Source organism: Pseudomyrmex gracilis, unplaced genomic scaffold (genome assembly GCF_002006095.1).
Source record: "Pseudomyrmex gracilis isolate BER0280 unplaced genomic scaffold, ASM200609v1 scaffold_275, whole genome shotgun sequence".
NCBI lineage: Eukaryota > Metazoa > Arthropoda > Insecta > Hymenoptera > Formicidae > Pseudomyrmex > Pseudomyrmex gracilis.
Window position 1 is genome coordinate 163,404 of NW_018020859.1, and position 17,055 is coordinate 180,458.

The window sequence follows — 17,055 nt, forward strand, 5'->3', positions numbered from 1 at the left end:
CCGGAGTTCGTAAATTTTTCAACGGATGGCATTTTGTACAAAAAAAAAAAAAAAGAAAAAACGCGATCCCTTATTAGAAGAAATTGCCTCAATCGCGTTACACGAAACAACTCGCGTTCGCGCGTTCGGAAACAATTTTCTTTTTCGACCGCAGTCGAGTCGTCTGATTGATGTTCATTCTCTTTAGAAGATTACGTTGCGGACGGAGAAGATTGAAAAAAAAAAAATAAACGCTCGCCGCGATAATTTTTGTATTTTCGCGCGCAATTTGTATTTTCCGCGCGGCGGAAACAAAGTTCTTTCCGAAGCGGGCGAAACGCGTAGCTTAGCTTCGGAATTACACGTGTTACGACGTCTAATAACTGCCTGCATCTGTAATACGTTTGTGTGTATATATACACACGTCTGTTTCTGCCGTCTCGCGTCTCCGTCCTTATCCCTCCCACGTCTTTTGCGCCTCTTCCATTTTGCGCGACGCGCAGCAAATTAGTTCGTTAGTGCGGGTTGCACTGTCTTGCATAATGGATCCCCGACGTGAGCATAGAGCCGCCGCCCGTTCGTGTCTATAGTCGGTTCAGCTATCAGCCCGACTAATTAGCTCGCCTTGACACAGACACGGTTGTGCCGCGCGAATTATTGCCAACCAACGAGCAAGCCGACGTGCAACACGCTCTCGAGCGCTGCTGCGAGCACGCAAGAAATATAATACGCTCGCTCTTCTTTTGCACGCGTCAAGTCGAAAGGCGATTTAGAAGAAAAAACAAAAAAAAACAAAAAAACGAAGCTTTATTTCGGACAAATTTCATTTCCCGCGATTATTGCTCTTCCCCCGCTGGAGAATCATCTCCAGGTCTTACAGCAGAATCTCGTGCGTTGCAAACGATCTTTTTCAATTTGCGCGCGTGCATCGCTCGTATATAATCGCGTTATTCGTTTAAGACGCGCTTCACACAAACGCGATGTACAAAATGTGAAAGAATTGGTTTCCGGCACGCGCGCGCGCGCGCAAAACACACAGACGGGTATATAATTACAGAACGCGCGTTGTTTTATATCTCTCTTCTCGCGATTGCGTGGAAATCTTCGCGAAATCTTTGCCGCACAAGGAGAGGAACGATATTAAATCCGATCTTTGAGATCACGCAAGAGACTGACGGAAAGAAAAATCAGCCTGATTCGCCTCTGAAAGCTTTTACGGTAGCTCTCTCGTTTCTCTCTCTCTTTCTCTCTATCTCTTTCTCCGGCGTACATCGTGCCTCGCGCGTCGTCCGTGCCATTCGTGCATTATGCATGTTCGCGCAGTATGTAAGGTCGGAAACACGGCTGATCGCGCCGCCGCGCACACGTCGCGCAGACGTTTAAACGTTCGCATATTCACGTGCGCGACTCCGACGTTCAGATAAGGCACCGCGCGCGCGTATTTCCGCGATCGTGAATGCGGAGATACACGCACGATGCGGCACGTACCTTTAACATCGAGGGTAATAAACCACGTGGTCGGGAGGAGAAGCGGAAATCAATTTGCTGTAAGTCGAGTCGAAATGGCGCGCGTCTCTCTCGCACATTCGCGGGGCGCGGGAGTTGCGTGCGCGATAATGAATTCGCTTCGCAATTAGGGAGGGATCAGCGTATATATCGAACCAAGCGGTTCCGTTTGATTCTCCCTTTGATATCTGTTATATCTGTTATATTGCGCATTATATTCTTGTGTTTTTAACAAAAAATTATATTATTTATTACATTGATATTATTTCGCGCGCTACTTTGTCGCGCGTCGTATACGCGCGCGCGCGGTCATTACTCGCGTTTGAAAAGCTCACAGGCCACAGTGTTCAGGGGAGAAAAATGTACGCGCGTTACACGGGAAAAGAATGGCCGGTCACTTTTCCAGACGGTGTATTTGATTTTCCTGCGCTTTAATTAGATTTTTCCTCATTTTGCTCCGCGCGAGGCAGAGAAAAGTCCTTTTCTCTCGGAAAGATTACACATTACCGTCATTAAACGCTAACATTTCACCCTTCGTGAAGGTGAGGTTGTAAAGCGCGGAGTTTTCCCGGAGTTAACTCATCGTGGCATTTCCTATCCGTTGTTTGTTACGTACGTTCCTGCTGCCGCCGCTAATGCGCATTTAAAAATTGCTACTCATTACGAGTTAAAAAGCGATAAAAGAAAGGAGAAGAAAAAAACTAGGTCTCGCAAAAAAGAGCGATGACTCGTGCGCGCGCGTTGTGTCCTATTTAGTGCGAGTATTTCGCTTTTAGTGAGGTACTGAAGAGACCGCGCGATAGAGGAAATATCAGTCGACACGTGAGTGAGTGCAACGAACCCTAGTCATGTACGCGCCTACGATATTATCGCGGAAAGCGAACCGCCCTTTTTTCTCTCACACACACCGCCATAATGGATATCCGAATCGTGTTAACGTTAAGCCAGACACGACGGAACTTATAATTTTAATATCTTTTCATTTTACGTGTAAAAAAAAAAAAAAAAAAAAAACATTGCGACATAATAACTTTATTAAAGTAGTTTTTTGCGCAGATAATTTTCTACGTGTACGTGCGAAAGTTACAAAATTAATTTCGAAATCTTATCACATTTTTTTGTATTTTACTTTTACGCGTTTATTAAATTTAGATCAAAGAGAGAGAGAGAGAGAGAGTTTGTTATTAGCAGAAAAACACGGTTAAAAGTTTTTCACTTCGTATCACTTAAAAAAAAAAAGTTACGTTTAAGTTGATAAAAACTTGTAGAAACTTGTTTTAAACATATATCTCGTTCAGATGGTCCGGGCATTACAAACAGAGATCTTTAGGCCGCATTGTTTCGTAAATACCGACGAAAGCTCGACTTGTTCTACTTGATTCTGCATTTAAGCGAAATGGCAGGCAACGAGTTTGCGATAATGGTTTCTCGAGTGGTGTTTCAATTGTCCAAACGTACATTTACGGACGGAGTTTACCATAATATAACGTAATTTCGCCAAAAAGTTTAGGCACTTTGCTCAACGTAGCTCGTGATTGCTCGTGGGTGGCTTCTCTCCTACGCTCTCCGATCACGTTGCCGCATCACGTGATAATGCAAAGCACTTTCGCGCGTCTTCGAGAGAAAGGGAAGTTATTTAAACTTGTGTGTTTTCGCGTTTTTGTAGATTTCGACCGCAATTCACCCGAATATCCGCGTAAATATATCGCTCGTTTAAACCGAATGACGTTTTACATAAAACAACAACAGAAATCAATTTAACACGCAATTTAAGTTTCTATATATATTTGCAACATTGGACGTTTAATGAGCGAAGTTTATTCAAACGTAACACGCGTGCGCGCAATAAGTTTTTAAATATAGCGTTTGCTATTGTTGTCGATATCTTTGGCAAACGCGTTGCGCGTCCCATCAAGATAGCTCCCGATTTTACGTAGCTGTAGAAATTGCTCGCGCTATAATTCTGCATAGATAACAACGCGTTGTTGCATATTCATGAAGGCGCCGTAACAAAATGCAATGGCCATTTATCTGGCGGTAATACGGGGGTGAAATTCGAAATTCCCAATCGTCGCGCGAATCCCAAAAATCGCGAATGTTATCGCCGCTGCTGTAACATCGGTAATGCGCGCGCGCGCGCACGCACGGCTTGCTGATTCCGAAAATTGGAATGGGCGCGCTCGAATGAAATTCAACGAAGATGCACTTTGCGGTGTGCGCGGCGCTTTGATTTGTTTCTTTTTTTTTTTTCCTCATTTTTCGACCAGACGCAATATTCAATCCGCACGGCGGTATCTGTAAATAAAACTATGCGATCGCACATATATATGTGCAGGTCTCACTGCCGAAAATGCGACTTTCGCATGATATCCACGTTTCGCAGACACAAGTGGGATTTCGAAACGCCATCTTGCCCTTTCCCGTATTCCCAGCAGTAAAGGATTCCACGTACGGCCAATCGTTTCCACACACGGATCTAGCAAAGTCCCTAAAAGTGCTTACACTTCCCAACTGCTGCGTGCTCCAATTTTTGCTGAGCTTGGTAGAACCAGAGCAAGCGAGAGAAAGAGAGATAGAGAGAGAGAGAGAGGAGAGAGAGAGAGATCGGAAGGATCAAAGATGTTCTGCCAAATATAGAGGAGGTATCTTATAGGTTCGAATAGTGCTAATTCGACGCGCGTATTGATGAATATTGATGGACCGCTTTGATATGGCACAACCCTCTCGTGAGCGTAAGTTAAACTTTGATCATTTTCGCAAATTTCGACGAGCTGTTACTGTACACGCACACACACACACACACACACCTCGTCCCAGAAACTTTGGCGCAAAATTCAGAGAAGGATACTTCGAAGCAAAGCTCAAGTTCGTTCCTCCGTTACGGAGGTGTTTGTGTGTGTGTGTGTGTGTACGTACACGTTCACACATTACATTCTCATCAATATTAATTTTCGAAGCATTTATACTTTTACGTTTCCGCTTCCTATTATATTTCGGTTCGCTCTCGCGTTTCAAAGGAAATTGTGCAAAACAATAGACCGCTGGAACTTTTTTTTTAGTTTTAAAAAATGGTGCCAGCTTCTCCCGGAACGAAACCCCGTTCGGGGTCTCTCTCTTATTAATACTATTATATTCAACGACTGAAAACCAGGGGGGTAGGGGGGAGGGGCGCACCCGCGGTCGATATAATTATAGCGCGTGAAATCGCAATATGCTCTCCTCCCTGTTTTTCCGGTTTCCGCGGCGCATTATATTTCCTTTGTGAAGTCACGCGCGCGCGCGCGCGCGGGATGCAGTTGCGCGAACTCTCCCGCGCGCGCGTGATTAAAACAGGTAACGCGATACGTCAACTCTGTGTATTTCGCAATAATAAACTCTAGAGAGATTCGTTTCCAGATATGTCGCGTATCGAGTGACATTCGAAGCGCGCGTTGAAATATACGGCGAGGGGAAGAAAGGAGATAGATAGAGATAGATAGATAGAGAGAAGAGAGGAAAAGAGGAGCGCAGCAACAGCGGTGGAGTCCGCAATATCGTATGACCGGTGTATTTCCCCCCCACGCGAGCTAAGTGCTGTTCGCGATGTAAAAGCGAAATTGATGTATTACGCCAACCTACGGCGCGCTTCCAACTCTCGCGGTGGCCGCGCGTCGCCGCGCGGTAATGCCCCGGCGGCGCTTGTCTCGGACAGCTTCGCACCGCCGCCAGCATTATGATCATGACAGAAACTCGAGCGCATAATTCCGTGCGCACTCCGCGCGTCTTGTCTAGGCGTCTGGTATTATCCCGTTATCGGACAGGCCTGATGATGACTGATGGAAGTCGCCGGGGCCTATTCGATCTGTCGCGATGAAACGCGACGATGAGAGAAGCTCGAGAGAGAGAGGAGAGGAGATGAGAGAAGAGAAGGAGTTGCTGCCGCTGTGCGGGAAGCAGCGGCGGCAGAAGAGAGAGGTGGAAAAGTGGAGTGGATCTCGCAATTACGGGGGACCCCCGGTTTCTACCGGAACGCGCGATGTCCGCGGCGTCAAGCGGGGGAATTACCTCGTCTCGGACGACAATTAGTCCGGTTTCAAACTCTCTCTGTCGCCGTAACCGCTCTCCCATTGTGAGCGGGAACCTTTCTCGCGTCCGGGAGAAACTCTCTGCGTCCCCGGCAGAGAGAAATAGGATTTCCCCCGGTTCTCTCCGCTCTTCTTCCCCTGTCGTCATCCTCTTAAATCTCATTTCGAACGGACGTGTCTTTTCCCTTATTTTCGTGTTCCCCGGACTTCGTCGAAGGTAGTTTCACAGCGGGAACATTAACTCGCTTCGATGTTCGAGCTCAGTCCGGGGAGGGAGTTCTGTGTGCTCTCTCTTCTCTCTCTCTCGCATCGCCTCCCGTCTCGCCGGATTGAATTTTGTCTGATATGACAGCGCGGGAACGTCATTTGTTTCGAATAAATATCGTTTATTTCTGCAGGAAGAGCAGAAATCTCTTCTCTTTTCTCTTTCCCGGCGTTAATTCCTCGTCAACGCTAATGAATTTAAGCGCGCGACAGAGTTTTCTCACTCGAAAGAGTAGAACGCTCGCGCGCGCGCGCGCGCGCACTGAGATGTAAGACGACGAAGTTTATCTCCTCCCCCCCCCAGCTTGTCGACGAGTTTGCGCTGCAGCACAAAAGCTATTCTCCCGACGTGTTTTCGAAGTTGAGGCGCCGGAGAGCGCCTCTGACAATCCGAGCAAACGGAAGTCGGCGAAAGAGGACGTCGCGGACAAGGACCTCACGATTGCTCGAGAACAACTAGTTACAAATGATAAGATAACAGAGCTCATTTAATCTCTCACTCGCGCGCGCGCGTCTCTCATTAATTGACGTGTAAGCGTCGACGAGCGTGTTGTGACTTCGAGTTGACGGAACAATTTATATTATCCTTTCGGCGCGATTTGATTTTTCCTTTCGCTCGTCCGGAAAATTTCGGACGAGGAAAAGCGCGTCACACCGCGAATTGATTTTTTTTTTTTGGCAAAATCGCGATTTCGCGTCTTTCTTTGCTTCGCGCGGAAATTTTTTTTTTTTCGCGCGAGTCGTTTTGTTTCCACTCCGTGAACTTTTTCGAGAGAAAAACCGCGAGAAACTCCGCGTCTCCCCGCAACGCGTAATTTATCAAAACTCGGAAGAATCGGTTTATCTTTAACAAAGCTTTCAACGTTATCAGAGTCGCTGTTGAATGCAGATACCGGCCGCGCGATATTAATGAAGCGAAGAATTTAATTAGATATGACCCACTTGTGCAGAAACAATGCGCGATCAATCGCCGGCCGGTTTGAAGACTACATCCGGTTAATTAAAACTATTCGACTATGAGACTCGGACTAAGGGATTCGGGAATCTCGGGAATTTGCTCGCGCGTTCTTCGGTTCATTCTTCCGCGAGGAATTTGTTTTATCGTCCGCTCGCGCGCGCGCGCGCGACTAAACTACTCCCATAAATTACTTTCTCCATGCGATCAGATAATGTCCTCAAATTCACGCGCGCAACTTCCGCCGTAGATCAATCTCCTTTGCTCTTCCCCAACCTCGTCGCTTGGATGGTCGACTCGCATCGCTTCGGGAAACTGCGCTGCATTACGCCTGGATTTCAGGGGAATAAATCGTCTCAAACTCTCGCGCGCGGCCTATAATTAATGATGTATATTGTTTTTAAGTAATTAAACAAAAGCAAAATATCAAAAAGCGATATATCGTTGGAACAAAGTTTTCTTTCTCGCACGCGGCTCTTTTTATATTTATTTTCTGGTGGTTTTCAAACAATAACCGAAAAATGAATGATGATCGCTGCGGTTCGGACGTAAATTCAATCACGCACGTGAAATCTTTATCAAATTCTTCTTCGTGTATTTCTCAATTCAACACACCACACTCGAGCTCGAGATTCTTTCGAAGAGAGCGCGAAATATACAGATCGTTCGCGCGATCTGTAAAAAATTCTGAATTTACGCGACTGCGCGCGAGAGACGTGGTTAAATATTGTAAAATAAAAACCATGTTTCAGATTATCAATCCTTAACAATCGTTAATAACGTAAACTTGGACAAACTTTTGAACACGTCACAAAAAAAATATTTTACCAGAATTTGTTCGATCGATTTTACGAGGTCTCGTTTTATATTTTTGCCACTATTCCATTCTCGTTAACATTGTTTTCGCGCGTTTTCACGCATACGTCACCCTGTATGTGTGTGTGTGTGTGTGTGTAAAAATAAAATGTTAAACAGAGAGCGAATAAGAGATTTTCTCTCCCTCGTTTAAACATTAACGGAGGATGGATGAAAGTAAATTATGCATCGTGTAAATGCGTGAAAATGGAACAGCCGCGGCATCGGTGAAATACAGACACTGGGGATGCGGTCGCGGATCGGATATATTCACGGTGATAATCAACAATTCATACCGCGCCATTTGACGGTGCGTGCTAGAATTTTAAGCCTCAAGGCAATGGATGAGCAATCGACGCGATCGGGTTATATTTACGTAAGCGAGAGAGAGAGAGAGAGAGAGAGAGAGAGAGGCGTAAAAAAATGCTGCGCGAAAGCGCCGGGGACATGTGTGTGTGGGAAAAACACAAAATTTCCATCGTGTGCCCGCGTGTAAATGCGCCGCCGGAGAGAGACGGGTATATCACGGACGTAGACGGCTACCACGGAAATTGCCCACCTGCCCGGTTTCCACGATCTCTTCATCCCTTCCTATTTCGAACGCGCGCGGGATGTATGATAAATCGAAGCGCATCGAGGCACTTTCTCGTTCCGGAAAAGAAGAGATACAGCGAGAAAACGCGCGCGCGCGCCCCTAGCATGTAGGTGTATTCTCATCCCGCCGTTTTTTCGCGACGTATCTCTCGCGGAAATTCACAATTAACAGTCGCCGTTAAAATAACATATTGTTGTTAGCAATATATATATATATACTAACACACATATCGTACATGTGTACATATTTATACGCCGTCCTGTAAAAAAATAATGAATGATGCATAAAATAGAACAGATTTCAATTATGCGCGCTTTTTTCTTTCGTCGTCCGGCTTTTCCGCCGGGATATACATATATATATATATATATATATATATATATATATATATATGCGGAGCATCGGTGATTTAATCCGCGAAATGTAAATAGAGAAATGTAAATAACGAAATGTAACTATTCGACCTGGTTTGCTGAAATGTACGAGCAAGTAAATATGGTGGGCGCGCGCGCGCCCTCCTCTCATCGTTTCAAAAGTAACGTAGGCGAACCGTTATCCTTTGAAGTGAATTACAGAAAAACGAACAACCAATCCTTTTAGTGTTCCTCGCCGCGATCAATACGTTATCGTTAACGGCGCAAGAGAAGGGTATCGACGATGGACGTAATACGGAAATGATTGTGTGTGCGTGTGACGACGTAATAATAATAATAATAATATAAAGAAATTGAAACAAAAGCGTAACAATTTTCCTCTCGATTTCTTTACGTAGTGCGGAATGTACAATTCTCCGGGAAAAAAAAAAGAGATACGAGGTAGTTTACAATTTGCATTTACGTTTCGTTTTTTTTTTTTTTTTTCCATTTTGTATCGTTACTTTTTTATTTCGTATCGTTACAAAAGCTCTGGGGAGTTTATTCTCGGAGTTTTTCTTCGGAGTGACATTTGTGTCAGACGAGTATAATACAACAATAACCACTTTGGTTTGGTGTACCTGCACTGTTGCGTTCCATTTGCTTGCCGTCGCTTCTGTAATTGCTATTCCTATGTGTACCCCGGCGCGTTTCACCGTTAGCGAACGTGGCGCCGGAAAATATCGATTCTCCGTGGAAATCATCTTAATGCGAATTGTTCCGTCCGATGCTGAATTAAGGTTAATATTGCAAGACTGATGAGACTTCTCGGCGGGATATTTGCAAATCTCTATTTTCTTGTTTTCTATTATCCGAGTGTATATACACTCGGTCCACTTACCCTCGCTCATTTCCTTTCTATTAGACCCCAAGCGATTGGACTTGCTTGACGCCATTACGCTAAACACGTTTATTGAACTCTCTCTCTCTCCCTCTCTCTCTCTCTCTCTTCCTCTCTCTGTCCCCTCTTCCAGCGTATTACGTGGATTAGGTGTAACATACGGCGGTATTACGCGATTGATGTATCATTGCGATGGGTCATTATTGGTTATTATTTCCGCTTTTCTATCGTAAATCTATATAAACGCAAGCTTCACTAATTGTTAACACTAATTGTTATGATATAAATATACATTTTAATTTGTGTATTCTTCCTTGTGAAATATAATAGTAGGGAAGTGGCCAATTTGAGGCAATAACCAGATCTTCGGTAAACTTCTTTATTTTTGTGTAGTTTTAAACAAACGTATCGACCCTTAATTTGGGTCTTCTTCAGTGTAAGGAAGGTTCGTAGGTGTAGGAAGAACTCAGTCTCTCCATCAGTCGCGCATCGCGCGGTCAACAACACGCGAAACAAAATCTCGATGATAGCAACGACTCGAAAAACGTACCGAATAGTACGAATTAGCGAGGGCCATTGACAGACTGTTTGTTTAAAATCTACACAAAAATAAAGAAGTTTATCGACCCGAAGATCTGGTTATTGCCTCGAATTGATCACTTCCTTACTATTATAACTACCTATATATAGATAGATAGATAGATAGCTTTATTTTTAACGCGCCCTGGGACAGGTCCCCTCAAGCGCTATTAACAAAATATAAATATGAAATTGACACGAGAAAATAATTAATGAACAACATGGTAGAAAGTATATATAAAAATATTTAAGTATAGAATATATAATTAAATATAAAATATATACATCATCTATTACTTAAAATCTCTTGAATTTTAACGTAATTTAATTGCGCATCAATAATTTATTTATGTAACGAAATTAATCAGCATCGTACATACATGTATAGAGAGAGAGAGAGATCGGTTGTTATAGCTGAAGGTTATATGGGGTTTAGCAAACTAACAGCGCGCGCGCGCGCGCGCACACACACGCACACATTGAAAATGATCGTCGAGCGCAGTTTAGCGCGAACAAAAATTTTCCGTACAAAAGCCCGCGACGGGAAAGGGTTGGCACGGGCGCGTCCCTTTGTGTTACACAGATAAACCATGCGAGTATAAGGATGAAAATTAGGAGCGGTCTGAAGTTTGATAATTAAGAGAGCACTATTCGCGCGCCAGAGTGGTTTGTAAGTTACGATGGAGTGCGCGCGGTTTAGCTACCGTTATCTTCTATATACGTGATACCCGTGCGCCGTTGCATCTTAACTTCGACCTTCGATCCTCCGTGGGTCCCTTCCGTGCCGCTTGGCTGGCGCAGTTAATGCCACTCCTATCCTCTTAAGATATCGCATTATCACTAAGAAGCTTTCCGCGCACGACGCAAACTCCGCCGCAAGTATAAAAGTGGATCGGATTAAAACTTAACGTGGATCTTCGCATAATTGCATTTCTAACAAGCGCGCGTCCATTGCCACGGCGAAGGTAGTAGCAAACGCCACGGCGACCTTACCTCGATTACACCGGGGTCTCCATTAAAACGACGAAGTCGTCGTCGGACGGCGAAGTGTGTGTGTGTGTGTGTGTGTGTCCGCGCTCTATATAGCCAAATCCTTCTTGCGGCGAAAGCTCATTACGAACCGCGCCACGATTCGTGCTGCTCGCACCAGACGTATTTAAAGTTAAATCGACGCGCGCGTCAAATCGCGGCGAATCTCTTTCTCAATCTCGTTGTAATTAAATCGCGTAACGCATTTGTGATTTTTTAAAATAATATAACACTATTTTTTTTTTTTTTTATTACAACTGTACAATTTCCGCAAAAGCTTATATGGAACGTCGAGATTTATTAAGTGTTGAAATTTTACAATCCCCTGTTTCGCGTACAAGCGCGCTTGTTGTGTAACGTGTGCGCGCGTACGTATCTGTGAGTTCCCTTCGCAACCCTTCATCCATTATATCCGCGTTCGGTTTCGCGGCTCTATCGTTCGCAACTTCTGACTGAAGCGCAGCACCGGCGTGTTGTGAGTTAAGTTAAGCAAAACTTATATCTAGTTTATGCACCTGTCTCTTCCCTCTTACAACCTCTGTAAACGCCGACGCGGCCTCCGCGCCGCAATCTGCTATTCCTGCGAGCGCGAGATTGCAGCCGCTACGTGGATTCGCGGAACCCGGAAGCACCGTCGAAGGGCATATCAGGTTCACGCATCGCTGGCATCATAATATACCCGGACCCCGGATTCAACGTCGTAGTTAGCGCATCTTCTATTAAGATCTGTCGAGGTTAACGAGCTCAACTTTCGACGACCAATTATCGCGGGGAATAGACTTTAGCTTTAAGCATTTTCACAACCCTCTTCCGCTTTTCACGGAAGGAAGATAGATAGTTTAAGGATTTCGCTTAGAACTCCCTACGTCGTAATCTCGACGTTTTTGTTTTGTGACAAAATTAAAACTTAAACGTAAGTGATATTTAAATAAATTGTTTTATAAAAGTCGAGAGAGAGAGAGAGAGAGAGAAAATAATTCTGGCGCGAAGAAAAGTGACGTATAAAATGAGAGACGTGTCGATATTCGAGTGACACGTTATATAGCGCAGTTTGTCGAAATCAATTGACGAGGATTTCTACATACAATCGCCAATAATTTTTCCAATGCGAAGACGATTAAATATAATTGTTCGATCGTTTCGAGCTCACGAAAATAACAAACCGCTCAAATAATATCTAAAAGCGTTCGTCGCAAAATGATAGTTAATATTTTATTTACAAAAATAATGTGTTGCGCAATGTGACTCCACTCGTGTGCAAAAATTATTTAATTCTTTTTACTCGATTATTTGCACAAAAAGCGATAGGTATGTTATTACACTGTTTTAGCAACGCGTTGCTTTTTTTTTTTTTTTTTTTTCACGATTCGTGCGCTTTTGTTAGCTCTCTCGAGCGTAGGTTGGATCGGAGAGCAAATTGTATTCCTCGCGCTCTCTTTAAACGTATAAACTTCAATGAAATGTCTGTCTTTGTTTTCCAGATAATTCACGGCGTGCACATCGAGCCGGCTCACGAAGTGAAGAAACGTAGCATCAATCAGCCAGTTCGCATTCTGTTATCTTACGACGAGAGCGTCTTTAGGTGAGTTTCACGAACGTGTGTTGTGTATGCATATGGAAATTTAACGTGTTATTCGAACGATATGAAATTACGTAGAATTACTATATATCCGCGAGGTGGTGCGCGCGCTCGGTGAATCGGATTCACCTCGCGGCACAAACCCGCGAGAGAGACAGAGAGCTAAAATATCTCGAGCGCCGATCTCTCGCGAGCAATCGAAAATAATGAGACGTGCGAATTTAGCTCTCGTGCAAGTTTCTCTAATAATTTCAAACGTCTCTCGCGTGTGCATATAATTTCCTTGATATAGTTTTCTATACACAAATATTATACGCGCGCCAATTTTAAAACGTTTAAAGATACGATGCACCGAGAACACGCGCAGTATCCGCGAATATCCGAGTAATCAAAGAATTAATCAAATTTGATTTTCTCCAAATTGAAACATTGAAATATTAAATATAGCACGCGCGTTGTACAATTTTGTGTAATATTCTTTTCTTCGCTTTGTTTCAACAAAATAATAATTTTTTTTTATCGTGTAACAGACGTTTCGTAATTTCCTACTCGGGTAATTAATCTTCCGCGTGCGCGATCCGTACGATTCGAAACAACGTGTGTGTGTGTGTGTGTGTGTGTGTTTTGTCGATGTCACCGCGTGTTATCACGACGGGCGTGTCTAACTCATTACGCATTTTTGCAGAACTCTAACACACTCAAGAGATCACCTTTTGCGCAAAGCTAATTTAGCAAAGTGGTCATAAATATTTCTCTCCGTCACTTAATTTTCAAATGGTGGCAGAAATTAGCTCTCGACGATAGTTTCGCTACCGTCCCGTCTCTTCGGTCGCCGTACTTCGGTCTTACCCGTCGCGACGTTGAAAAGAACAGAATCCGCTCTTGTCTCTCGCAAAGATAGAGTTTTTTAGCCGTAATTGTTCGCTCTCGCTTTTGCGAACGTTATTTCTAATCCGCATGAAAATTACCGTAACGTTGGGGAAGCGCGCCGCGCTTTTAAACGTTTTACGTCCCGAATATACGATATCGCATTCGCCGTTTCCGGCGGAATCTACTCGAGGTTAAAAGTACAGCCCGGCATGAAAATTCTGTTGCGAGAGAGAAAGAGAGAGAGAGAGAGAGTGTGTGTGTGTGTGTGTGCGTTTCAATATTGCCAGGTAACGTCTTGAAGAGATACAGTAATGGAACTTGAAACGGGGCGAAATTTCGTCCGCATTTAGGTTTTTAGTTTATTATTATTGTCCGTATTGCACCCACACACACGCTCTCGCGCTCTCTTTCTCTCCGCAAAGTTTCTGATACCTACTCTTACGCATATCCCAGTTATTTCTCAGAATGTGTATAATAGCGCTGCTGCTCGAGATATTTTAGGGACATTGCGGATTATCTTCCTCACCGCATATAGCCTTAGCGCACCTTCTCCTCGGGAGATGTTCTCTTCTGGCGGAAGGTAATGCGTTAAGGCCATAATAGCTGGAAACATGATAAGCAAAGATACGGTTACTGGCGCTAAACGACGATTTCGTGGTGGTGGTGTGAGATATGATATCGGGGGAGGGAAGAGACCGGTGTATGATATCAGAGCATTAACGCGATATAACGACGACGGACACTCGCGTATTTCATTTTGCGGGGCATATAATATGATTTCAACCGACGACCTGATTTTTATTCATCCCCGCGGCGAATTATTGCTAATATAAAAATATAATTAACGCTCGAGTTACGACAGAGAATTTTTTTAATCAGCGAAAATATATCTCTTATATTCTGTATTTGTTTTTTTTTTTTTTTTTTGCGTTCTCTCTTTGACTGTATTTTTCTCTCTGATCATCTTTTGCGAATGTTCTTCGATCTCGAATCGTAAAGCAATTATTTTTATCGCCTGTTTACTCGTAAAAAAAAAAAAAAAAGCAATTCCGCGTTCGAGTCGTCCCGACAATTTTCTGCGACAACCGCTCGATCGGATGCATATTATTAGCTCGTGACTTTTCACGTAGTCGCGCGGCAATTTTCGATCTCACGTTCTCTCCTGTCTCTCTCTCTCTCTCTTTCTGTGTAAAAAAAAAAAAACGCTTCCGTTTTTGCGCGATCATCAGATAGGTCGGCGACGTGTTGTTGTGAAGTGGCGACGCGACGTAACTGTTACGAAACGACTATTGCGAACTACTGCCACCACTACTATCTTGCCAACGATTCACAGACCATTGACCCGTTTTCACGAGTTTGATGCGGCCACGATGCACGAGCGGTGCTTCCTCTCCCTCTGTTTTGCCGTCGCGAAACGTATAATTATTATGTTTCAGGACGCCGAACGCATATATTTAACGATTCGCCGTGGCAGCTCGGCTGGAAAGCCGTCACATTATATGCCGGCGTGTGTTACGCGGAGGAAGCTCTTGCTGATCTGCCAAGAGATCTGCCGCGGAGCGCGCTTTTTGTCTCTACGGTTACTTACGGCGCGCATTAAATGAAAACGGGAAACGCAATGCGCGCGAATGAATGAGCGCGCGATGTGGCCGCGGGTCTCGGTATATATTCCGATTTCGGAGAGAAATTCGAATATTTATCATCACGTCGTGCGTGTTTACTAGGGCGCGTATTGTAATGGGTTTCGGTGCGCTCGCGTTCACAACGGTTAAATTTCTTTTGTTATATATTCGAGCAAAATACCTCGTTTCCAGTTCGTACACAATTAATTTAAACGGTTTAATTTTTTTTCACACGCTCTGATATAAAAGTTTTACAAAAAGGAATAAGAGCTTCGTTAAAATATATATATATATGTACACCGAAAAAATTGTATTCTTGTTTTGAGGAGAGATATCCCACTTACTTTAAGTATATTTTATACACCGAAAAAATTATATTCTCGTAAGTAGAAGATTTTATAATTAAAAAATCTTCTTAAAAATTTTAGATGATATGATAAGAATATAGTCTTTTTCGATAGTGAGATATATATGTTTTTCTATAGAGGCTTTTTATATTCTAATCAGTATATATTCTTATCAATATTACTATATTTAGAGGATTTTCCTTTTAAAATAAGAAACTCTTCTTGGCGCCTATTTTAGTATAAAATATATTTAAAGTAAATGGGATATCCTCAAAACAAGAATACAATTTTTTCGGTGTACTAAAATAGGCGCCAAGAAGAGTTTCTTATTTTAAGAGAAAAATCCTCTAAATAGTAATATTGATAAGAATATATACTGATTAGAATATAAAAAGCCTCTATAGAAAAACATATATATCTCACTATCGAAAAAGACTATACTACTACTTCTTAAATAAAGAATATATTCTTAATTTCAGAAGAATTATGATCTAAACTCTTTAAGAAGATTTTTTAAGTATAAAATCTTCTACTTACGAGAATATAATTTTTTCGGTGTATATGTATATATGTATATGACGGAGTGTAGCGAGTATTTCATTTCATACAAGAAGCAAAATTCAAATTGCGAGGATTGTCAAGCTAAGATAGATAAGATGTTACCGCGTCAAAAGTGCGAGAAACGTCACTTCGCACGACGATGTGACGTGAATTGCGCGGGATGCAGTTTTAAAGTGACGACCGCGACGAGCAACTTTTAACTCGCGAGAAACCGGAAGTTCAGCAGTTGTTTAAATGCCTCCGATGACACTCCGGCGAAACTTTTTGAGTGTGTCAGCTTTAACCCCCCTCTCTCTTCCCCTCGCAAGTTTCTGCGTTGAATTAACCGCCGCGCGTCTTGTTTCCGCGGACGTGTATTCGTCCGTAAACAAGATTTCAGTTATGCACAAAGGACTTTTCTCAGCTTAATCAGTTTTCGCGTAAATATTTTAATAGGGTTTCATCCGCGACGTCATCTCGACGTATCTCTTTCGCGAGGTGACGCGCTCGCAACAGCCCGAGTCGTTCTCCGACCCTCTCTCACAGAAAAGTCTTCCGAGTTAGACAAAGTTAAACTGCACAGTCATTAATTAACAACCATGCCCTCGCAGAGCTCGCGCGGTGTATAATTGAAATGTTTTTTATATCAACTGCGCTTTGCGCAGTTTTTTTTTTTTTTTTGTTTTTTTAAGTCTGACTTTCATTCGAGACTATTTTGTAATCTCGAGTTTCGAACTGACGCAACTATTACTGACAAAAGTATTGTATTTTACGACACGCGAGTTGTCAAGTAATTTGATTTCTTCTCGCGCGCATGTGAATTACTTAAACAATCAATTAACACAGAATGCGAAGGATATAATTAAATTTAATTAAACAATTAATTTTGATTGAAATTTGTGTAATTTTAATTTTGAATAATGTATACTGGTAAAAGATGCTTGTTGTTCTTAAAAAATATAATCATAGAGAAATTTGTTCGGGGAAAGCGCGCTCGAGAGACTATTTAATGTGCAT

The 17,055-nt window shown here is 43.1% G+C and overlaps 1 protein-coding gene across 1 annotated transcript in view; it reads left to right on the plus strand.

Moving 5' to 3' along the window:
• LOC109859652 (leishmanolysin-like peptidase) overlaps positions 1 to 12,662 on the plus strand; it is a gene marked incomplete at its 3' end in the record, with an annotated part of 122,346 nt that extends 109,684 nt beyond the window's left edge. The window contains exon 2 of the mRNA XM_020438112.1: positions 12,562 to 12,662. Coding sequence (XP_020293701.1) covers positions 12,562 to 12,662 — 101 coding nt within the window. The remainder of the gene's footprint in view (positions 1 to 12,561) is intronic.
• Positions 12,663 to 17,055: the final 4,393 nt, after the last annotated feature.